Source organism: Rhipicephalus sanguineus, chromosome 5, assembly GCF_013339695.2.
Source record: "Rhipicephalus sanguineus isolate Rsan-2018 chromosome 5, BIME_Rsan_1.4, whole genome shotgun sequence".
NCBI lineage: Eukaryota > Metazoa > Arthropoda > Arachnida > Ixodida > Ixodidae > Rhipicephalus > Rhipicephalus sanguineus.
The window spans coordinates 193,135,805-193,160,914 of NC_051180.1; the positions used below are offsets into that span (position 1 = coordinate 193,135,805).

Genomic DNA, 25,110 nt, shown 5'->3' on the forward strand with positions numbered 1-25,110 from the left:
GTTATTATTCACCGTTATGCCTACAAAATATTCCTTATTCTTGCTTGAAAACGGACGTTTAGTCCGTATTTCACACGTACTCTCGATCCTATACTTGTGAAACACGCACCTTACCTTACTGAGGCAGGCCTTAGGAAAGGAACGTTGAAGTATAGTGAACTAGAATATACTCTAGTGGCACGACCGGCCGGGCTCTCGCGTCCTCTTTTTACACGGATGCCGCGAGATGGCGCCACTGCTACATTTCCTAGCAGCTTTGGCTGCGTTTTCGGGCTGTCGCGGGCCCCTTCAGAGTTTCCGCTGCGGTTAATTCTAACGTGTGTGTTTACTTTCTGGTTATTGCAAACATCAAACAGCCACTTCGCTCACTGTGTGGCTCACCGGCTTTATTTTGGCCAAGTACACTTATTTTTTCATATTTACCGCACTGCGCTCAGAACATTCGCTACACAGCAATCGCTCATTATGTGCATACGGCCCTATTTCATTATAGTTGTGGTGCAGGCTTATTATATTGGAGTTCATGGTTGGGCATACAGTGCTCAGATCGAAAATAAAGACGGACACCAATTTAATAATTGTGATGATTAAAAGATGATTAAAAGATTACAGCTAGGACATATATATGCAGAAGGAGGTCCCGAAGTCAAAGACTGGAATGGGACATTATTTTCAAACTATACACAAAAACTATGCTACAGCAGTTTATATACGCCGAGTACAAAGAACAATAGCTGGTTTTAGCATCAATAATATAATTAAGGAATATGAAATGTACGTAAAATGTGTGTAAAATAAAGATACAGGAAGCGTTGCGCGATAGTGAAGATTTCTAAGCCTTGCAAATGACATGAAGTACAAACGATAACTTGGAGATCCATATGCATGATGCATAATATAACAGTATAAATCATGCGGCACACATATACTGGAAAGGACATTTCCATGACAAGGATTGGAAACAACAATATAAAGTGTTACAAAACAAACAGGCTAAATCAGACTAGAATAAATTTTAGGACACTGAAAGTATAGTGATGAATATATGGGCTACACATTAGTAATTGGACAAAAGACATTATTTTAGCCAATGGCGTCGGCAATGGGGTTCAAAAGAAGCACTTGAACCCCCTCCCCCCCCCTCCCCTGCAAGCCGCACCAGCGCTTTCCCTCCCCCACCCCTACGTGAGATGGACAACAATGACTCCTACGTGACATGGACAACAAAAGATTAGACAATGCATGATCCATTACAGTGCTGGAGCCGCCAAGAACTGAGCAAGCAGGTTTATTAAGACATTCGTAATTAAAACCATGAAAACGAGATGAATAACAGAGTTCAGGGATGAGTCAATTAATTTGTGTATATAACACATGCTTATTATATTTTTTGTTATCTGAAGATAACCTTGCCGTTATTTATTCGCGAGAAACAAAAAAAAAAGCCTGAAACTGAGGAAGAAAGTGATCGGTAAAGGCAACCAAACATGAAATTCTGTTATCGATGTTGAGAAAGTTAGATTATATTAAAATTCCAACCAAACTGATTCGCAGTTTTGAATATTTAAAGTGAGGTCGTGTCTATGTTTGAGCAGGATACCTGACAAGATACAGACAGCTGCTCCACCATGGTCCGTGGTCCCTGGGGCATACTTCCGTTGCCCCAAGGAACAGTGGCAGCGCAGTGTAGCGGACTTACGGGCCCGCGCCCAGGCACGTCGCGAACGCTCAACATAAATTTTTGTTTCTCACCTAAAACAAAAAGCACTCCGATCAAACTTTCACAAATAAATTTCCTTTGTTTACTCTTCCCAACGAGACCAAGCGTGCATTTTTACTTGGACCGCATCACCACTCTACATGTGCCTGAACGTGGGGCATTTCACACATTTTTCAATGTTTGCGCCCCTTCCACTTCGAAACTACTTGGTCGACTTCAATACTTGCTTACTGCCAACTATCCAGCCATGTGATATAGTCCTATTTTGTCTGTAATATTCGTAGAATTTTTATAAAATAATCAAAATGGGCACAGAATTGCAGCATTGCTTCACCACAAAGCACATCGTGAGACAAAGTAGTGATCGTCAATGGGCGATAATAAGATAGGGCCATTCCTTTTGAAGTAAACAGCAGATATTTAAGGCGTTCCGTAAAGTATTGTATTTTTTAGAGTATTTTTTCGCAACCTATGTTTCACCCACTACGGCAAAATTCAAATCACTGTAAGGGGAGATGCTACTCGAAAAAGATTTTTTTTTATTTCTTGACTTAGAACTTTGAAATTTTAGGTAATAGTAGAACTTGTGATGCTGATTTCAAAACTGTAATTAGTTTTCTGATAACTGTAATAGTTCCAGAGTTACTACAACTTTGACAACAAAATAGTGGGTTTTTTGTGCACACTTTTTAGCTTATTAAAAATTTTCACACAGAATCCCAAGATAGCTCATTTTACTGCACATGAGCAGTACAGTACTGAAAAGTACCTCAAATTTCTGCTTAACTTGCTACCTTTTTTAAAAAAAATCGAGAGTACCAAATGTATATTTTACATCTCCCCTATCAGCATATCGAGTTATGAAACCAAAAATATGTAACGTATAGTGCAACTTCATATAGATATCTGTATTTTAGAGGGTCTGAAGAAGCTCTGTGCAAAATTTCGTTACGATAGAACTATTTTAAGTGCATGAAAGTTCGTGCACAACATGTCAGAATTGCCTCAGAATGGAAATTGAGAAAAATGCATTTAAAAGTTATAAACGTGTGTATTCTTCAATATACAGAGCGATTAGCATGAACCTTTGTGAGAGCATAGCACAATCCACACTCTAAACAGCGAGCGCACTTAAAAACATCGGGCTCCATATGTTAATATTTCCCAGCCCTTAAGTTAGCCATAAAGGTGCACTCTCTTCACCATGTGGCAGTGATGAGCCCATGCCTCGGCTGTTTCGCATGCAGATAGACACCCTTTTGATTCGCCTCTGGTCATGTGAGTGCCCAGGGTGACAAGTTCTTCAGGTGGCAGTATATCAGCTCTTCAAGGATGTGCTCAAAGTTTGAATATCCCTTATTGAAGAACAAGGTAGCCATTGTTGCAGCTTCCACAGCTGTACAGGATGGGAGCGTTGTCTTTGGACACAGAAGCCAGACCTTGCTGTTGAGCAAGTCCACAACACCTTGCATCGTTCCTTGTAGACAGTGAACCAAGAGATTTTCATCTGTGAGGTGCTTATATAATGGACCTGTTCGTTAGTCAGGATTAGAGTGTAATCTGGTATGCACTCCCAAAGAGCTGTGGCTCTCCTGTGCTTACACCAGGAAGTCACTCCTTCTGACCAGAATTGGCGACTTCCTGCCATGTTGCTAGAATTAAAGTAGGATGCTCGCATGGCAAGATACATTTCCTGGGCATTTAATCTGGGTGGTTATTGCAATTTCGTAAATATTTTGCAGCTCTTGTGTTGCGTCATCTTTCAACTTATCTCCACATGGAGGTTGTAATGGCAGTTTATGGAGTGCCGTGCCATGGTGCTTGGCCACATGATTCATGCTTTCCCCTTTACCACATCAACTTACCATACACTGTGGCCTCAGCACCTGCTGTGGCTGAGGCCCGAGTGACACTGCCTGATTAAAATAGATTTTTCACCAATTTCTAATTTGAATTCAGCCTTGATACTTGGGGAAATAAAAGTTTAATGACCAAACATGATTTTACAAGTGAAATGTCAAAAGTGACATTTTTCACAAAAAAGGCCCTTTTTCGAGTATCATCTCCCCCAGACTAAGAAAAACTTTTTTTTCCAAAAAATACTTTCTGAGGGCAAATAGTGCACTGATACGAACGTCCACAATTTTTTACAATACAATTGGAGAGGCTCGAGCGCAATGTTTGGGACGTTTGGCGTGGAATGACCCAGCTACTAACGGTCTGCAGCACCCAGCAGACCGTTAGTATGCTGGGTGCTCACCGTAGGGGTGAGCACCCAGCATACTAACAGTCTTGTTATCTATGGACAAAAGAGAAGGACATCCTCTCATTGAAAGTCAAGAAAAACATCTCTTTCAAGGAAGCAAGGAAGAGGTGTTCAGCATTTCATGGCACAACCTATGCAGATGCAGGTGCGTCAGGGGGCAGCGTCGCATCGACCTCCGCCACTTGCCTGGCCTACGCGGTGCAAGCCGTCGACTGTAGTGCCTGCCCCCTTGACGTTGGTAGTTAAATCTACTCTGCCAACTCATGAACAGAGCCCGGCGACCCCACAGCCATCGGGTCTCAGGGCGTTGTCGCCGGAGCAAAGTCGTCGCTAGCTCGCGGAGAAGCAGCCGGAGCAAAGGCTTCTCCGGCACCTAGGCAACTCTTCCTCACACAGTGTGCCCGTGGCACAGCCTTTTGCTTCCTTTTCTTGCCTCTCCGCTCCTCGTCAGTTCCCTACGTGTTCTCTCCCCCTTCGTAACGCCTTCGTCACTCCCTCTCTTTGGCCGGTGCACCCCCGTTGACAAGAGTGCTCGCTACCTCGCTTCTCTGAGCCGCATTATAACAGGTCTTTCATCTGAGGGGCTGCGCATTTAGCTGTGTTCGTATACATGGAATCCTGTGGGAGGATAAATTTGAGTAAGAAAAGACTGCATTATGGCCAGTCCTGCACTCTAAGCGGTTGTGTTGCAACTGGGATAGACAGACAGACAGACAGACAGGCAGGCAGGCAGAAGCAGGTCCGAGTGGCTTTGGTATGCAAGCAAATGCTTCGCGTTTAAAAATCTCGCAGTTACCATGCACTGTGGGAATCGATGTAACTGCAAAGCAGTTGGCGAGGTTCTGCATACACTGCATTGCTTGGATTTGAGACAAATCAAGGCATTCATTTAATGACGTATCGTTCACTATCACATGTTTTTCATACATACATGCACATACAGCCTGGTATATACCATGTGAATGAAACATATATTCTGCTTTATACAATGCATGACCTGTCATGTTTTTTTATACAATTGTCATGCCATACCAGTTCTCACATATATCAAGTTGATAAAACAGCTTAGAGTGTACCAAGACCGTGTCATGGTAATAATGACGTGCATGACATGCATCTCACTATTGCCGTGTTGCGACCTGTTATTTATGTTCGTCATGCACTCATGTCATGCCATACCAACTATGGTATATATACATGTTAACAAAATGGCCGAGAGCGCACCATAAGCGTGGCATGTAAATCATGCCTCACATAACATATGCATGTAATCATTATGTTCATCATACGGAGGTGTCACACCATGTCAATCACGGTGTATATCAAGCTAGCAAAATAGCAGAGTGCACCAAGACAGTGTCATGTTAATCATGTTGTACATTGCATACATATCATGATTTTTATGTTACGACTTGACATTAGGTTTGTCATACAGTCCTGTCATGCCATGCTAATTTTGGTATCTATCAAATTAATGAAACCATTGCGAATGCTCGATGAGCGTGGCATGTGAATTATGTCTTACATGACATGCATATCATGATTTTTCATGTCACAACCTGTCATTTATGTTCGGCGTACACACTTGTCACACCATACCAAATTTGCAAGATAGATGTCATTACTTGAAATACGTGGTGCAAGGTTGCAACTGAGAAGAAACAAGAAGAGAAAGAAAGAACGGCGTTCTTTCTTTCTCTTCTCTGTTGCAACCTTGGGCCATGTATTTCAAGTAACAATGCACCAACTAGCCCAAAATAACGTACTGTTAAGCTTCATAGATGTCATGTTAAAGAAACGGCCGCTAGAGCACCAAGACCGTGGCATGTAAACCATGCCATTTTTTACTTGTATGTCATGATATTTATATTAGGACCTGTCATTTATGTTCGTCATAAACTCATGTCGCACCATACCAATTTTGGCACACATCCAGGAAACGAAATGGCCACGAGAGCACGAAGTTGTAGGGGGCCAGATAGATTTGGACGCCCTATTTTCCGGACATGCTCGAAAATTCGGACGCTTTCTCAGCACCGTCACCAGCCCCGTAGATGTCAGTGTATAAGATCGTCCAAAATTTTGGACGCTGAAACTATTCGGCGTCCGATTTTTCAGACTTTTTGCCCAAATTGCAGGTCTCAAAGGCACTAATTGAAGGATACGGTCAAAGGATACGGTCAAAGTGGTGGTGGTAGTGGTTCTGAAGGAAAGGAAAAAGGCACCTAATTTCTGCAGCCCTTAAGGGAGCACGGCGCAGTGCCTTATAGGGGTGGGCATTAGTGGGAATAAAAGAAAAGTAGAAAGAAAAAAGAAAGAAGTGAAAGATGGTCGGCAAGAACGACGAAGAGAGAAGAAGACAGGAAAGATGGGGAGCAGGTCACAGGAGTTCAAGGACGGGACCACGATCGGCCAGGGGCACGGTGCGCGTCGGTGACGAGGCGGCGAAGGCCCCGTCGATGAGAGGCACACGGCATAGCGGACGAGGCAACCGTCACGGGGCGTCGACGGCGAGGGGCATGAGTACGCCCTGAACGGGCGAACGGGGCATCGCGGGCGACACGTCCGTCTCGCGTGAAATCCTCCGAGCAACTCAAAGTGAAACAAGTTCGCTAAGAAATGCTTCTGATTTAAGAAACACGGGAAGGATTTTTGACCAGCAAGATGCAGTGCAAGAGAACAGCCTAAACAAGCCAGAGAAGCACATCCGATCAGCGAGTTGCAGCTTGCTCAGTCGGAGGGAGCCTGACGACGTGTATCCCAAACATATCCCCTAGGATGGCTGGGGCCCATACTGCGGCGCTATTGGCTGGAGATGGTCACGTGACCTATGCGCACTTCCGGTATTTTTGTTTTGTTTTTGTTTGTTTTCAAGCAACATCGCGGTGCCCATCATGTACGCGTTTGTTTTGCCGCTGAAGCCATGCCCCGCCGTAGAGATGACGCCGAAATGTTTGAGCCTTTCGCTGACAAGCGCCCATACGCGGTTCGTTTTACGATGGACGAAGTGGTGATCAACATTAATCCGGGAACGTGTACACGGCATCGCCCCCTTTGGCGTGCTTTATAACGCGATTGAGTGTTATTTCTCATGCGGTTGTCCCTCATTTGCCACTGGATACCTACGCAATGTGGGTATTGATGACAATGAAGACACCGGTCACCTAGCTTCAAGTTCTGTCCACAACGAATGTGACTGCCAAGAAATTTCATGTCTGTTTGACACGCTCGTCTGTTGATCCGCTGACATCTTCTGAAGCAGCACCCTGACCAGCGTGTAGCAAGCGGATTGTTCCCTCCCTGTATTCGTGATCGTGGATTGCCTCGTTGTGACAGAGCCCTCTTATATAAGCTAAAAGTTGGCTCTGTATCAGTGCGTGGGATATTATTCCGTCAAGAACGTGTAGACAGTCCGTCATGTGGGTCATGTGAGACACTAGAGCACAATTTTTAGTGTCCCGCATTCATTATGCAGCGAGCACTGCTTACTTGTGTTTACGTCAGTGTTATTTGTTTTTTCCCTCTTTCTTTCCCCCCTATCTTCATTTCCTCTGTTCCCCCTGCCCGTTCAAGGAGCAGGCAGGCGTCGTGCCCCTTTAGGTGGCAGTTTTCAGCCTGTACCTCTCTATTTCCTCTGTGTCTTCGTGTTCTCTATGTATTAAAACCTAATAATATAGGTATATTCTCTATTATAATAATAATAATAATTGACACCACGCAAGAAACCCTATAACTTAATTTTGCTCGTGTATGAGTGCATTCTTATTCAGCTACTGTGAAAAAAAAAGAGAAAGAAAAGTCACTTTGTGGATATTTGTTCATTCTTCACAACACGGCTCGATGCCGTTAAAATTAAATTTAGAGCAGTATAAATGTAAAAAAAAAAAACGTGTTTCGGGAATTGCGTTTTCTAAATGATAAACTTCCAAGCTTCTGGTAAGTGTACCTCATTTTGAAAAAGGCAGGCAGCAAAGCATACTCTTTTATGTGAACTAATGTAATGTTAATGGGTGCTCTGCTGCATTGAACTACTACTTCAACATGTAATGGGTCATGTTATGTACATGTCAGCATGCAATGCATCCATCACAGTGAATCGGACATGCAGAACCAAGTAGTAACGTCAATTAATTGCCCAGCAGGGCCCAAATATCGAAACCAAAAAAGGACATACATTGAAATGAAGGACGGTTAACAAACTTAACGACATGATCAGAAAAAAAAAACAGCACGAACAGAAGAAAGCAGAAGTCGATTCAAGAAATGATGTACTTGGAGAATATACCTATATTTTGCAAACTCTCAATGTGGTACATTATAGTAGGAACATGTTTACTGTAAGAAATATGCAAAGACAAAATATACAGCACCCCTAGAACTACCCCCCACCCCTGTGCCCTCCAGTAATTACTCCAGTAAATGGATGCACATACCACTTGGATACGCAGTACAGAAATAACGACATATGTCGTGAAATTGGAGCACAGACTCTTCTTTATTAATGTTATGTTCAGGGTTCACTAACGACATCAAAATAGCACACAAAATCCCATTTCATCCTTAAAAAGTGTTTGTTTTCCCTTTGCACTTGCCTAACAGAACGGTGCACTGTTTATTCTGATGTATACGATCAACAGCACATATATTTCTTAACAAGAAACCAAATGCCAGCTGGAACCTCAACTTGTAAACCATGCTGCTATTTTCCTGTATATGATCATTTTACACTCACTGCGACTTTCCATTCAGTTGTATATTGTGCCTAGTTTTTTATCAGACTTGCTTATCACATCAGTAAGTAGATTGCTAGTACAATACATTCTTTGCTAAGGCTCAATACTTCGTTAACAATTTGCTGTTTTATTAGCAAAAGTATTATATATAGCAGGTTCTTGATGCAAGCAAAAATATCTGTGAAAGTGCTTCAATGAACTATTACCGACTCTTCATTCTAAAAAGACAGGGCGTGCAAAGACGGACACAAGAAAGAAGTCAGGACACCACAAACGCCGTTTGTTGCTTTGTGGTTTCCTGAATTCTTTCTTGTGTCTGTGTTTGCACGCCCTGTCTTTTTAGAATGAATACGTACCAACCAGCTCAGCTCTCTGTTATTCTAAAATACCGACTCTTGTTACAAAATAGGTGTGTGTTTTCAAAGTAGGTTACAAGTTATACGGATGCTATAGTACTTTTGCTGGGAAAAATCGTGACAAATTTTGAATGAAATGGACAAGGATGGTTAACAGGTCAAGTAAGCTTTTAATTGAATAAATTATAAGACACTTGGCATTATTTGGCACTAGTGTGTTTAATAGACATGTATATATGAAAGGGGGTTTGAAACAGGGCTGTAACTAAGGAGAAGTTGAGGGGGTTCTGACACCCCACGAAATTTTTTCGCGCTTTAACTTTTCGTGTGACACTAAAATACTTCCATGCCTTCACAGCGACCACCAGTTGCCAAAGTTAGCCATTCTACACACAAACACCCTCCGAAAAAAATTCCTGGGTACGGTCCTGGTTTGAAATATGCATCACTTCTATTTGTGAAGAAATATGCATTACTCATGTTAAGCTTCCTAAAAGGCCCTTGTGTTTTTTATTATGGATAACAAGGCACGTTAAATTGTCATGACGTGACAGGCATGAAATACAGATTAAGAATGCTTCCAGATTTGATGCTTTTATGTCACCTATAATGAATTGGATGACATTATTTCAGGAAGAGACAAATCGGCATGAGCACTACAATGAGAGCTGAGCTAGCTTGTTCGTATTCATGTTAAAAGACAGGGCGTGCAAACACGGGCATGAGAGAGAAATCAAGACACTACAAACGCCGCTTCACAACTTAAAGGACACATAGCGGCGGAAAAGAAAGTAGACATAAAAACTTGTCTGCGCATGCCCAGGCAAGAGGTGATACCTATCGATAACTGTTCAGGATTTTTATTTCTGCTTTATGCAAGTTAATGATGCATGCATCTATCTTGACGTTGTCGAGTGTGTAAATGCACGATGAAATTCGATGAATGTGCAGTTTTCTACAGACACAGGAACGAATCAACACGTCTAATAGTTGAGGCATGGCATGTAAATAATAATGGTAGTGCATGCATGAGCCAGCCGTCAGTTAACGCGCATAAAGAAGAAATTAAATGCCTGAACGGTTATCTCTCACGTGTACCACCACGTGTGCGGACTGATAGGTATCACATCTTGCCTGGGCATGCGCAGATAAGTTTCGTGTCTAGGTACTTTCTTTTCTGCCACTGTGCGCCTTTTCAGTTGTTAGTCGGTGATTGCAATGTCTTCTCTCGTCTGTCTATGTTTGCACATCACGTCTTTTAACTACGAGCACTACCTTGTGGTAGAGGTTCTAATCTGCACATCTTCAGTTCGATTCAAGCACTTTGTTATATCTGCATTGGTTCATTGCCAAAATACTGTTAAAGTCCTTTTTTCTCAAAAACCTTGCCATATGGAAGCATCTCTTATGAAACATTTGCAGAGAATTACAAGGAATCCACGACCTTCTACCTTTCTTGGGAGCCCTTACCATGTGAAATGTAAAGCATTATACTAAGCATATTTTAATAAAGGAACAAAGCTCTCATAAGCCTCATTTGTATTTGTATTGCTAGATTCACATACAGAATGAGTTTACTCAAGGAATCTTGTAACTAAGTTGTCCCATGTCTCATTCTAGATTGGGCCACAGACACTACTTACTTTTCAGTGACTCCAAGGTCAGATAGTGTATTTTCAATTGCAGACCCATGTACTGTGTCCTTTCGTAAACCCTGTGCTCTAATTACAAAAGTATATCTCCTGTGGTTGCTAAATAGCTATGAAATTTTCATGGGTGGGACCAGTCCATCTCTTAGTTAGTATCCTGGCTGTGAATAATGGTGGGTGTTGGGGAAGCAACATAAATGAGTCACAAAACAAATTAGGCTTTGAAGAAGTTTATTTGCTGTAAGCGCACGACAACTGCATTTATTCTAGTAGAGTGAAAATTGTTGTGTGTGATCTCATCATTTATTGCAATAGTGGGAACAATGTCAGAAAATACACGGGGGCCTTAGGGTCACATCACGGTATGGTCTGCAATATGGTGTTGAATGGAATTTCCAGTGCAGTCTTCTGGCTCTCTGCTGAAAGTAAAAATAGGAACAAGACAAAGGCAATTTAAAAAAAACTGCGTACAGCAGACTGCAGGGTCCTTGCTATGCTTTCCCAGTACCAAAATCTTTGTAAGGTCTTCCTCTTCAAACATTTTTACACAAAAGCAAAGTTATTTTTTCATGTCGTTGCTGGAAGTAACTCCTGTACCTACTGGTCCAAAAGAAACATGTTTCCTTCCGAACTATCTTTATTCGTAAGTAAACCCGCCCGAGCAAAGTGGCATATATCCTAACTTGCAGTTTCAAGAAACTTCTTGAGGCAATGCTCACAGCAGCCATTATACTAGTGTTAAAAATAAATACCAGACTATTTGTCACTTAATCCAACTGTAAATACCTGTAAAATTACATCTTAATGTTTTTATGTGTTCACTTTTACTGTGCAATATTTTCATACTCAACTAGTACACCACAATCGCGCACAGCATGGTACACTTCAGGTTGGTTCAACAGAAAGCAGCAGGTTAGAACCAACCGTGTAATGAGCTCAGAGTTGACAGCAAGAAGTGGACTATGAGTATTCAAGTGATGTCAGCTACATCTAAGATCTCGAGAGCTCTCTATCAGTGCTGATTTCTGTTGACCTGACAAAATGTTGAAGAGTGGTAAAAAAAATCGTCATGAAAAAAAAAATCACACAAGCACAAGTAGACTAAAGATGTCAAGCCAAAAGGAAAACTAGTCAATGCAGAAAAAAATGTCAGGCCTGCATGGAACACGTAGCATTGTCACAGCATAAGCTAGAGAAGTGGCCTTCTATAGAGCCCATAGTAAACTCTCACAAGGTGCCTACTGCAAGTACACTTACAAGGTACCGACTACACCAATCGCCATCATTTTGCACAGTAACAAACTACCCACTATGCATCTGCAAGGTGCCTACATAGCTGCACACTTTGTTGATGCTGTGACTGACGATAAGGATGAAGAATTATGGCTCAGCCCTTCGCAATGAGTGGGAAGCTTTCTTGTGCAATTCTACTTTTGTGCCAAGCAATGTTACATCTGTAAATGTGATTCCTCACCTAACATGATGCCTGGAAAGATTATTTTTGTGAAGATTCAAGCACTTGCATGGCTACATGGCAGAATGCATGACTATCATGTGGATTCCGGGTTTGATTCCAGCTCACACCTTAGGCTTTTTTTCTTACTAAGGACTTTGTGCCCAACTTGCAGGTCTGAAAGGCATTAATTGAAGCCCCCACCTCTGCCGCGTCTATCATCTCGTAGGTTCGAACCAGCACTTTCACGAGTTGATCTGTTTGCGACAGTAGCAGAGTCCGAAAGTCAGCTTTGCCGCAACGCCGAAGTGTTATGAGGTGAAGCAGACCAGAAATTCAAAGGGGCTGCTATCACGGCGCCATGCGGCGATGTCTTTACGGATAAGCAGCGGAAATGAGCGGAGGCGTGATGGCGGCAGGTGGCAAACGCACCAGTGTGGCTTAATCGCTGATGACCCTTACGATAAGCATCTTCAGTTAACTGCTTGGTAGTGCATGCGGCCTAGCGCAGTTGCATGCGTACTGCACACATTTAATTGGCGAGAACCCAAACGCGCCGTGCCGCCATTTATGATGCCTCTTTGTGCGAGACCGCTAAGTGCACCACACAGACGCGTTGCCTTCGCAAACGAAACCAGCTCACCATTGCCGCGCCCGTGTGCGGTCAGGAATGGATCCAGTGGGCATCACGAACCTTTTCATGACAAATGTGTGCATACGCGGTACAGAAACAGTACAGTGACAGCGTCAGCTTAGTTGGCGATGTGCTGTACATGACTAGAAACGATTGGCTCCACACGACAGCAAATGCTGTGTATTGGCGGTGATTCGGCGATGTGTGTGCGCATCGTTTACGTGCACACACACATCGGGGAAAGCCGGAAGAGTTGTCCGCTCTTCCGCCACATTCTGTTTTCTGCGTCGTTTCCAAACGTTCCATGCGAGAAGAGAGTCGCAATCTATTCCGCGCTTTGCTGGTATCCGCGGTGCTCATCACCAGACGCATATTTGCAAGTGGCGGTTGGCATGTAGTTAAGCGGGGTTCGCGGCAGGTGCCAAATGTATTTGCGAGAGTCTGGGCATGCACCAAAATGCCTGATAAGTTTACTGGGAGACTATAAAGCTATTTTGCGTGGCAGTGGCGATTTGATCGCTTGAGCGGAATAGAAAAAGCATGAATTCGTTTTTTCGGACTGTTGGATTTTTTGGACGATTTCGCGGTTCCTAGGGAGTCCGAAAAATTGGATGTTGATTGTATACGGCTGCGCGCGCCGCCTAGCGGGAACATTCAAAGGCGGCGTCAGCAACCTTTCATAGGAGCGGCTTGACGGCGATCACACTTCAAGTATTCTAGCCACCGTAGCCAGGTATACAGGTTATTGTGCAAAAGGAATTGTTTTGTTTATGGCCATGTTTTGCATTACATTTCGGGGAAACTGAGAAATTTTGCTATTACGAGAATATCCTTAATACAAAATAACAGTAAAATAGGGAAACAGTCAACAAAACAAAAATTCAATGCCAAAATTCAGTTCGCTTGTCTTGTCGACCCTTGCCATGTAGTAAACATGTTAGTCCATTGTAAATAGTCCAGCAAGTAGTCCAATGCAACATGGTCATCTGCGTTCCAAGGGATGTCTGAATCGTGTCAAAGTGTCCAGCAAATTCTGTGGCTCTCCCCCGAGGCTTGTGGCCTGCTCCTTCGTGTTGTCAGTTTCACGCAAGCTGCTTAGATGATCTGATTGGCCAACTCTTTGTGAACGACCATATCTTCATCAGCGCGAACAAAGCTGTTAACACTGATGCTATGGGGAATGTCGCAATGGAGGGAGCATGCAGCAGTCGGTAATTGGCTACCCTGCTCTGCAGCTGCCATAGAAATTTGCAAGAGGAGCCTCGGACCCATTCTTGGAACAGCAAGACAAGCTTGACGTGTGCGACCACACTGCTTGTGCATGGCAGCCTGAGAATGGCAAAGCCGTGTTGCTGCTAGCTTGAATGGTGATGGGGCCGTGCATCAAAAAGAGCAGTCTAAACAAACAGTGCGTGCAACTGCTTTTGGTGCCACGCCGATATTGTGATCAAAGATGGTGTCAACCACGCAAGCTCAGTTTGGTGGCACTTTACGCAATTTATTTGTGAAGCAAATACATTTGAGCGCATTTCGAAGCGTGCTGACCTTGCGCTATCTTATAACATGTGGGGAATCGTCCCATCAGTTTTCGTTGTTGTCGGATTCCAGTTGAGCAATATTTTATTGTCGGGAAATGTGAGATGCACTGAATCATATGGGCGTTCGCCAGGGACAGGAAAATATGATGTTGTTGTGAGAATTTTGTTGTGCGATTTTGTCATTGTGTGTTTCAACTGTACTGGAAAGACCATAATGTGTGCTATCAAAGATAAGCAGGGCAATATTATTAACAGTCTTAATTACATAGCGAAGGTAGTTATGACTTTTACTCAGAACTGTGCCGCTCAAATGTAAATAGCCCTACTTTGAGTGAAAGCAAAATTAATTGTGACTCCCAAGTCCCAAGCACAACTCTCGATGATGTTAGAAAGGCCCTACAAGGCATGGAAAAGCAGCCGGAGGAGATGGCTTAAGAACCGTTGTGATCAATGATGGAGAAGACTTTATATTTAAGAAGCTGCGAGTGGGTGAAGCGCAGTATTTTACCTATACGCAGAATGGGAAATGTGAAATGCTGAAGAACTAGAGACCAATAATTCTTCTTTCGGCATTGTACAAAATATTCACAAAGATAATTTCGAATAGGATAAGAGCATTTACATGACGAGTGTTGAGGAAAAAATTGATGTGGTGTGATGGGCATTTGGAGGTGTGGAGCAAGGGAGAAGAGGCTGAGAATCGGATTGCACCAAGTGTGGGCTTATAAGAAATGAAACAGTAGATTAAATTTGTTGTGATTAAACAGTGCAATAAATTGAGACCTCTTCCTCTTCATCCATCTCCAAATAAACAAAAGGCTTAGCAACATAGCTGATGTTTCAGAAGACCAAAATTTAGACAAGGTGTGTGCTAGGAAAAGGGTGCACACACGACTGTATTGAGTTTCTTTCCTGCCTCGAACTTTGCCGCTGCCTCAAAAGGTTGGGAAACGTGGGAGAAGTGGGACAATGAATATCTTTTTCATGGAGTGACAGTGCGCAAGAAGCGCCGTATTTCCTGGGCGTTTGGTGTTTCCTCCTTTTAAAAATTCTGGCTGACAGCTGCAGCAATGGCTGGTGAAATTGCGCTTTCAGTGAGCCGGCTTTATTTCTCTCTCAATGTTGAAAGCAAGCTACACCAGCTGGCTCGTTTTTCTGCGTTATTGACCTAGCTGTCAAAGCACATTGTACCTGGTCTGTGGTGTGCCCTTGTGTGACTCGTCCAATCCCCCTCGAGGCAGGACTGGTGGTATGGTGTGTGTAATGCTCAGGTTGTTCTTTCTTGTCCACTTTTATTTTCCTCTATCGACAAAAGAGGGCCCCTTGATGGACTTCCTTGTGTTTAACTTGCAACAATGACAAGGACGGGAAGTGTTATTTTCGCTTGGCAGTTCAGCGCTCGTCCTGTTTGTTCTTTATTCCAGTCCTCTTTCTTTTTTTCCGCGCTGCTGCAAGTTCGCCACAAAATGAACCAAATCAACAAGTTGTTGCTATCACAGCCTTTCTTCTTGTGTGCTGTTATGGAAGTTGTAACTTTTTCTCACTGCAGGGCAGATGCACTCCAGAAAAACCAGGACCTGGAGTTTGAACGCAACAAGGAGCGCTTCCGTTTTCTTAAGGTATCCTTCTTTCACGTTCTTGGGTGTGTGGTTTGGTTGAACATTGGTTTCTGTGACAGAATGCCCCCTCTGAATCTCCCAGAAGAACTTCCCAGTCCAGGGTGGGCAGGACATGAAACTATTTAAGGAAGTGTAGAATAACAGAGAGCTGAGCTAGTTGGTAAGTATTCATTCTAAAGAGACAGGGCGTGCAAACACGGACACAAGAAAGAAGTCAGGACACCACAAGCAAGCTACACCAGCTGGTGTAGCTTGCTGGTGTAGCACCAGAAGTGGTTTGAGGATGCAGGGGTTTCTTTCATTAATAACACGCGGGGATGGGAGCATAACCAATGAACCTGGCTGAAGAAGGCCTACTTTTTTCTTAAAGGTACACTGCCACTTCCGCAGGGATCATGAAAATTTGTCTTCAATGCCTTTATCTATGCTGCCTTTTATCAACACTATATCAAACTGATTTTACTGCTGTATCAAAGTGATCTTGCAAAGCAATGCAGCTGTGCATTGATGTCAGTGCACAGGTGCATTGCCCCAAAAATGTAGTTTAATCAGTGCAGACATTTAGAAAAGAGTACAAAATTGTGCAAAAACTGGAATTCTCGGAGGCCTCTCTCGTCTTTGCCACCACCGAGTGCCACTGTTTAGGTACAGTTTGAAAGCTTTGTTTTGCCTTTTCATTCCTGTCCTCTTGCATCGGAAAGCAGGAAAAAGAAAGAATCGTGATAAAAACAGGTCTAACAAGATTCATGACCTATCCAGGCCTCCAATTGTATGTTGTTGTGGCCAGTGGCGTAAATCCAGAAAAATTTCAAGGGAGGACACACATCTTGATGCCGTGGTGGCCATTTTGTTTTTCATAAATATACGTCTTAATTTTAAATAATAAAAATTAAAATCATGTTTTCGAAATAATTAAAAAGGAAACGAGCGTGGGCCTAAGCAGCCAATAGTTGGAAAGGTTAGTTTCTAAGTGTGACTCGTAGGCATAGGCACATTTCTAGTAAATATGTCATTCGGGTTAAAGCATCAAATGAAAATGCTAGCACTTTGTTCGTTTGTTTTCTTGTAAAGCGTGTTTATATTCACCGGGAAATTTTTCAAATAACACAATTATATTTGAGCAAACGCATTCATACTTGATTGCTAATGACTTCCACCAAATCGTTTACATAGATAAATAACAGTAGATGATCAGGGATTCTATACTTCGAACTTCGAAGGCCAGCATAATAAACATTTGCGGCGCATCAGAGGTCACCCGTAGCATTTCAGGAAGCAGTGCCTTTTGAAACCAAAAATATCTTTCTCTTTTGTGCTTCGTTTCTACACATTGGAAGGGCTTCAGATTACAGAGTTGATTTTAAGGATAGTGCGCCATGCTTAACTGTCAAGCAATTCAAATATGATGTTTGAAAGGTAAATCTCAAGCGGGGACACTTGCAAGGGGTGTCCCTTCCCCAGCCTGACCCCCCCATGATTTACGCCACTGGTTGTGGCAATTTATGCACTGACATTTCCGGTGGAGGGATCGCCTGTAGGCCTGAGAAGAACTTCAGTGATCCACTGATTTTTTTGTTAGATAGCTATGGGACTGTAAACAGCAGGCGAATCGACGCTCGTCTTAAAGGGACACTAAAGGCAAATAACAATTTATGTCAGAGTGAAAGCTCAATGTATGACAACGTCTAAAACGGCAATATTATCAACAGCAGTGCCCTACTTACCGAGAAATTAAGCTAAATGTATCACATGATGAACGCCACGAGTGGGACATTTTCGAAGTGATCCTAATGACGTAGGAGAGTCGGCCTACAATAAATCGCTAGTAATCAAACTAGCAGCAGTAAAAAAAAAGAACCTTCCGTGCATCAAAAGTCGTAATAAAATGCTGTTTGTTCGTTTCCGTTTGATTCATGGAAAAAAGAACCTCCGTGGCGTTGCCATGGGGAACGGCGCGCAGTGGTTCAAGGTTCCGTTTTCGCCGAACTGTGCTTCGCCCGGCGCTCTGCTCCGCTCACATGTTCGCTCACGCGGTCGCCCTGCGGTCGCGTCTCAGTGGTAGGTTCGGTATCGCGTACTGCCGCGTGTGTTTTGAGGGCTCGTGAAAGTCGCTCTGGCGAAAGTTCGACAAAATGCCGCATGCATGTGATGTTGCCGGATGCCCGAATGATGCACAACGCCAGTGCTGCAGCAAGGAAAACGATGTGTCTTTTCACTGGGTGCCGCTGAATGAACCCTTACGCTCGAAGTGGCTTAGTGTCATGCCATTGTGCCAGCATGTGCTAAACAGTCAAAAACTTCGGGCTCGGGAGAGTCGCTGCCGATGCTGCTATCGTAGTACGCAACGACGCCGGCACTACGAGCCCTCAGCAGCATACCGCGTTCATCGGGGCTCAAGTCGCTGAATTGGAGCCCAGCGTCCCGAGCCAGTGTCTCGTTGTCAAGTTCTCCGTCCACATCCATTGCGGCGATTGCGGCAAGCTTCGATGGCTTCGATGGCCGTTGTTGCTACTGTGGGTCCCTCTACTTTCGCTCTGCTGCTACTAGTGTCGGCGGCCGCGCAGTAAAAGTGGGCAACGTTGGGCAAGGCAGCAGTGACGTATGGAAGTCCGATTTCAGGCGGGTGATTTGAAGTGCGCTAACGCGATGCGGACCACTAAAAACGTGATTTTATTTCAAAATAAGCACTTCCTTGGCATAAAAGTAGCACTACGAGGTTTCTGGACCGCTATTTGAACAATCAACGTCGACTTAATATTTGCCTTTAGTGTAAGTTCAAAACAGGAACCGCGTAGCAGGGTACACAGACAGCCAAGTGCAACCTTTGATCATAAGTGGTGACAGAGAGGACGCGCTTATTGTGAGGCACAGACGAGCTGGTGATCACACCGGACCGAAAAAAAGCAGAATGCATTGTGCAATCCCATACCGCATTGGCAATTTAGTGGCAATTTAGCAACAGCAATGCAATGAACTGTGTCGAGTCGTGCACAATATGTGGCGATGCAAAGATTGTGTGGGTGAGAGCAATGACAATGTGCGTCATTCCAGCACATCTCCATGCGTACACAGGTTCTTTCTGGCAGTTTCAAGGTACAGTGCATCAAATGTCACAGTTAGAGAAATAGTGCGAGACAGTGCTATGCTTGAGCACGTACTCCGTAGTCTTTAATGGCAGATGTGTAACTTGCATGCTGCATTAATTGTGAAAAAGTGCAAAGCAAGGTGCCCCTGCACAGAACACCGCAGTCACCACTTAGCTAAATGATAAACATGTGGTGTGATAATGGCCATAACTGCTATGCTGCGTCAGCAAGTTTGGGGTCCAATAATTATGTGGAAAGAAAAATATAAAATTTTAGTGACAAAAGTTTGGGATGCGATCCTTATGCGAATAAGTAAGTTCAAAAAGGGACTTGCGAAATTCGAGAACTTCAAAACAGAGTCGTGTCACTTGAGAACTACGTTACCACCAGTCTGAGAAGCTTGTGGATCTCTAGGACCATACTGATGCAGCATTTGGCAAGGTCGGGCTTATTGTTACGCTGATGTGCATTGACACCATAGCTGACTTGACCTTTGTGCACTTCAGTTGTCTTCCTAACATTCGTAAAGCCCAAATGGCGGAGCTACCTGCTCCGTGCAGCCTCCCAAAAGATTCACTGTGTGATAGTAGTGCACGGAGTCCGCTGATGGAAAACTTGCCTTTGCACTATAATTGAAAGGGGTGCTGAAGCACACCTGTTTTCTCTGGGAACCTGGTCTGACATACCAAATGAAACAGTGCAACTGGAAGACTCGCCCCATCTTTTTGAAGCTCTTGCAGACACCAGCTTGAGTCTGTCTTGTCTGTTTGAGGATTTCCTCCCATTGGGCACTGTTCTAGTTTGCCTGACCATCCTTGGAACTTCCAAGACTAGTTTCTGGCCGCTAGAATGGTTGTGCTGCCGTTTTGTGAGCTCTGCATAACTGTTTCAGGATTAAAAAAAAATAACATGACTGCAGTACAGTCGAACACGTTTATAACAAACTCGAAAGAGTCGCGAAAAGTGGTCATTATATCAGTTATTCGTTGTATATAGATTCGCCCTTAAAGGGGTCATGAACCACTTCTCGGGCTTGGCGTGAAAAACGTCCTGGAATGATTCGGACCCCTCCCAGGAATATATAGCCGAAATAATTTTTCGAAAAGCTAAAGTAGGACCGAGATATAGCGACCACAATATTTACCCTCTCAACTCGCTTCATTCTGGAGGAGAGAGGAAGTGCCGTTCGAGGTGCCCCGCTCAGAGCCTTACGTCACTTCGCTTCAATGTTGTGTGGTTTCCTTTCCGTGTAACTTGGCGGTGTTGACGGCTGCTGCTGGAAACTAATAGTTCCGGTCGGCAGCTTCTCGCTGCGCGGCGCGGTCTATCGCATCGGGGTTGTAAGCGCTGACGCGATCTATTTGTATTGATACCGTCGTTACTTCGCTTATGTCGCGTTGATACTGATACTTCGCATTGGTACTGTCGTTACTTCTCTTCATGACTTCGCTTATGTCGTTTTTCCATCAAATCAAAATTAAACTAGAAGGAAAAGCCGGCAAGCCCTCGATGTAGACGATTGGCACGGCATGTACACTCAGTATTCGCTTTTAGATAACGAACTGGCCAAGGCTGGCTGCCTCAACACACGGAATAAAATCCGGTGCGGAGAAAACGCGACGCAAAAGGAAAAAAAAACTCGATTCTTTTTAAGCGGCCGCTGTGCACGGGACGAAACGAGATAAAATGCCCTTCAACCTTCGGACGGCTGCAGCCCGCCTGCCTGTCGGTGACAGCGAGGAAATCAGACAATCAGACGCGTCGGAATACAAGCGAGGTTTGAAACAGCGTCGCGACATATGCGCGCGGAAAGGAAAAAAAAGCAAAAAAGAAAGAAATGCGAGAAGAGAGTCGTTTCAGGCTGGCCCCAGCAGCGTGCGGGATGCCCAAGCAAAGCCGTCATGGCCTTGTGAACGCCGCTTCTGAACTTCCCAGCTGTGTCGGGCCGTGTGTGTGCATTTTGTGCCTGCTCCCGCTGCTGGACGTGAAATGCGTGGTTTGACGACAGTGCAGTATGCCTTACTGCGGGTCTATACTGCGGGTCTATACTGCGGGTGGGATATGGTGTGACAATGTCCCGGCGACTCAAGCGAGCCTGCCGCTGTGTATATTACTAAGCAGATGATGGGCACGCTGCGTTCATGATACCATTGGGAACACAAGGGTAAGTAATACTTATGTTTCCTCTGTTCGTGCGTCCTTATCGTTGCTCGGGCAGCTGTAGGTCGTTCTGCACATTGCGTCGTGTGAAAAGTGCAATGAAAAATCGAAAAAAAAGAAAGAAAAGCCATTAAGCTCACATAGCGACGATGTGTAATGCGTGTTTAGAAACTCCTGTGAATATACCGCATGCTTCGCACGGCCAGCTAATCGATGCGCGAGTGCGTCTTGAAAAAAGATGTTTGTACAACATAATTTCCTTCCTTGCAATAAAGCATAAATGAAGCAGAGTGCTTTCAAGGACGTTCATTGAAGCCATAGCGCGGATAAGACAGGGACCACAGAAAGAGGACAGGAGTGCGCTGTGGTCCCTGTCTTATCCGCGCTATGGCTTCAATGAACGTAACGAACCAACTAGCCCAAAAGTCTGTCCTCTTAGCTTTCAAGGAGTATACACTAAAGCAAAAAAAAAAAAAAGCCGCTATTATCACAGTTACGTAATGAAATGTGCATTGAGGCCAAATTTGTTTACTGTTTATGCTGTTTTCATGCTTGATTTGCTTGTCAATTCATCCTCTGTCTCAATGTCAATTTGTGCATGTTGACATGTGGCATAATCGTCACATAATTATGGCCATATGATGTGACACACATCCGCTAAGTGACAGTGTGTGTTGTGAAGAACATGCATTTTATGGCATTGTCACTTCATTAGTCACATATTAGCACTGGAACTTGCCAGGGTTACATATGCATATTTATAGCCTTTAGGAGATGTATTAGTTGTGCAAGGCTATTTTAATCACATTGATATAAGTCAGTTGAACCTGTTGAACCACCTTGTTGAATCACCTTGTTTCTTCCCTCTCGTTATTTTGTTTTGAATTATTTTACCATAGTGTTTATCGTCTGTACACAGTGTTCTCACTGTTGACACGATTTCTGACAAGGTGAAAATGCTGGTATTGTGTCCAGGTCTTGTTTTGTCCTCATAACAAGTGTGCTGTTAATTTTTGCCGTGAATCAATACCAAGTTGCCCAATATTCAGTCCTAAACAGAGCAGCTGTGGTTGGACAAGAATCTAGTGTCCAACGTGTTTAAATACAAAGTGAACCTCACGAACATTCACACCCCTTTACACTATAATGCTAACATGACTGACATTGAAATCTACCCGAATGGTGGTACACAGGTTGACAAGAGTAACACTTCTGGTGTTGTTTCGCATTTCTTTACCTTCGTGTATTTTTCGCCTTGTGTACTTGAAAAGTTGAGAAGGAACTACTTAGCAGCCTCACAATTTTGCATTTGTCTCATGTTCTGTTAAAAGGTCTGCAATAAGTATTAGTGAAGTGTGAGTCCTTGGCGAGAAATTCATTTTTATGGACACGGAAAGCTTAATGAACTTATTTTTTGTATATCATTTTTAGGAAGACATTTCTGGCAAAGCAGCGAGAGTTGCTAGCTCACTGCTTGTGTACGAGACAGTGTATTGTGGGAACACTTCACTGTGCCTCACTGTACACTATCTCGAATATTTCGTACATTCTTGGAAACATTTCGGCGCGCACACAAAAGACGAAAACGAAAGGCGAGAAGACAAACGGGCGCGAACTCACAACTAAGTTTATTGAAGGAAGTACACGAAATATATAACCCAGGGTAGCTCAAGAGCGCATGTGCGTAAAAAGAATCAAACAAACAAACAAGCAAAACATAAGGAAACATAAGAAAAAACACATCATGACAGTAATTTTGCAGAAGTATCTACATCGTGCAGCTGATTTTAAAAGTCAAGTGCTACTCAAGAAGGTGAACTCCTTGTCAGTTAGTGCAATCGATGGGTTGCTTACGCATTTATCAGCACACCTTCTAATATGGAAAGCTTCAACTATTTCCCGAGTTATCTTGTCTTTATGATAAAACAAAATGTTAGTATCACACCACACAGGATGACATTGGCAGTTCCAGCAATGCTCGGCTAGATGGGAGTTATTGCTATTATCCAATGACTTCATATGTTCATTAAGGCAAGTGTTGATGCATCGGCCAGTCTGACCTATATACACACGACCGCAGGTTAAGGGCAATAAATAAAGTGCCCCTATCCTGCACCTCACGAACTTTCCGCTTTCTTTTGAAAGGCAAACACATTTATTCTTCTTGATTTTTTTGTCGAATTTTTGGTCCACCGCACGACAGATACGTTGAATCTTATTAGGTGCACTGAAAACAACCTCTACACCGAACCGATTGGCTATGTGCTTTAGCTGATGGGAAAAACGATGAATGTAAGGTAAAACAGCGAAGCGTTTGCGTTGAGTGTCTTTCTTTGTAGAAGTATGCTCTGATCTAGCCTTTAAAAACTTAATAACCTTTTCAACAGCTCTGCGTACAACATTGTCTGGGTATGCAGCCATTTTTAGACAGTTGATTTGACGTGAAAATGCTAAACTCGTGGTATGAATGCATGACTTCGACAAGGCACTCCTCAAACAAGACACTGCGATTCGATTCTTTACAATTTTTGGAATGGCCTGAGCTATAGTTGAGAAGAGATTTTACTGACCGAGGATTATACAGCCAGCATGTGTGTCCTGATTGTAGGTGCAGTGTTAAGTCTAGGAACTGCAACTGATTATTTTGGGCAACCTCATGTGTGAACTTGAGACCCATCCCATATTCCCTAAACACCTTCAAAACATTCACAACATTGCTGCCTTGCACGTCTTTCTCAGAAATAACTAAAAAATCATCGACAAACCAAAAAGCTTTTTAGCCAGACCAAGCAATCCTTTATGAATGTTTCTGTCTATTCTGGCCATGAAAATATCGCTAAGAACGGGGGCTACTTTTGAGCCAATGCAGACCCCTGAATTCTGGACAAACATTTCACTTTGCCAACCAACGAATGTGGATTTTAAATAAAAGGACAAGATTTCCAAAAGGTTGGCAACTGATACCCCGCTATCATTCGTAAATTTGTAAATTCAAATAGGCAGTGCACAAAAGTGCAACAAATACCTACACATAAAAAGACGCAAACACAAGCGCTGTACTGCAACTGGTGATTTATTGTCGAAGGACCCGGCTTATGTATGTGAACACGCACATGCGCTCTGACAGCAGTGGATGCGATGGGGACCGAAAAAAACCCGAGGAAACCACACAAATAAAGGCACAACAAAAAACAAACAAGCAAAAAATTGCAGTGACTTAGCTCGGCTATGCCAGGATATATAGCGTTAGCAAAGGTTCAGCTGATTATTCTTAGCTTTCCAGATTGTCTAGGATTAGCTTGATTGTCATGCTTACTGCTGCTCCAATGACACACACACAGTATACGTATTATGTGGCACATGCATATTTATTTTTGCTCAACGTCAGGTTGCTTCTCTATTGCCAGAAAGACTGCTTGGTGGTCAGTGAAGTAACACGCTGCCGTCTCTATGGCCCCAACACAGTAACCGCTAATTGCCAGGCAACTACTTCGGGATTCGATGAGATAAGCTTCTCGAGCAACATTTGCGCTCTCCTTCTCCATGGCGTTACCCACTTGCAAACGCCAGTCAGAGGCGCTATCAAGCGGCCCCAGCGCAGTGTCAGACGGCGACTGGACAGCGAAGGCAAATAGCTGCGCGCGCGCTGGCGCCACTGTGTCTACGACGTCACTCCTCTCGATTGCGACGCAGACCAGCAGCGGCGAGCCGCGCATGGCGGTGTTGGAGAGCGCGTGAGATGCCAGCTCCAGTGACCCAGCTGTGCGACATCACTGATCCTCACGCATGCGCAGCACGGCTCGTGACGCTCCACGCGAAATCGGCCCCGGCTAGGCAAGTGTAGCTACAAAAAAAAAAAAAAACACGTGGTTCTGATAAAAATTTGCCACACAGTA

At 43.7% G+C, this 25,110-nt stretch overlaps 1 protein-coding gene across 3 annotated transcripts in view; it reads left to right on the top strand.

Annotated features, from left to right (window-relative positions):
* LOC119394543 (cytoplasmic aconitate hydratase) overlaps positions 1–25,110 on the top strand; it is a 486,597-nt gene that overhangs the window by 95,594 nt on the left and 365,893 nt on the right. For all 3 annotated transcript variants that reach the window (XM_037661865.2, XM_037661864.2, XM_037661866.2), the window contains one exon: positions 15,899–15,968. In XM_037661865.2, coding sequence (XP_037517793.1) covers positions 15,899–15,968 — 70 coding nt within the window. The remainder of the gene's footprint in view (positions 1–15,898; positions 15,969–25,110) is intronic.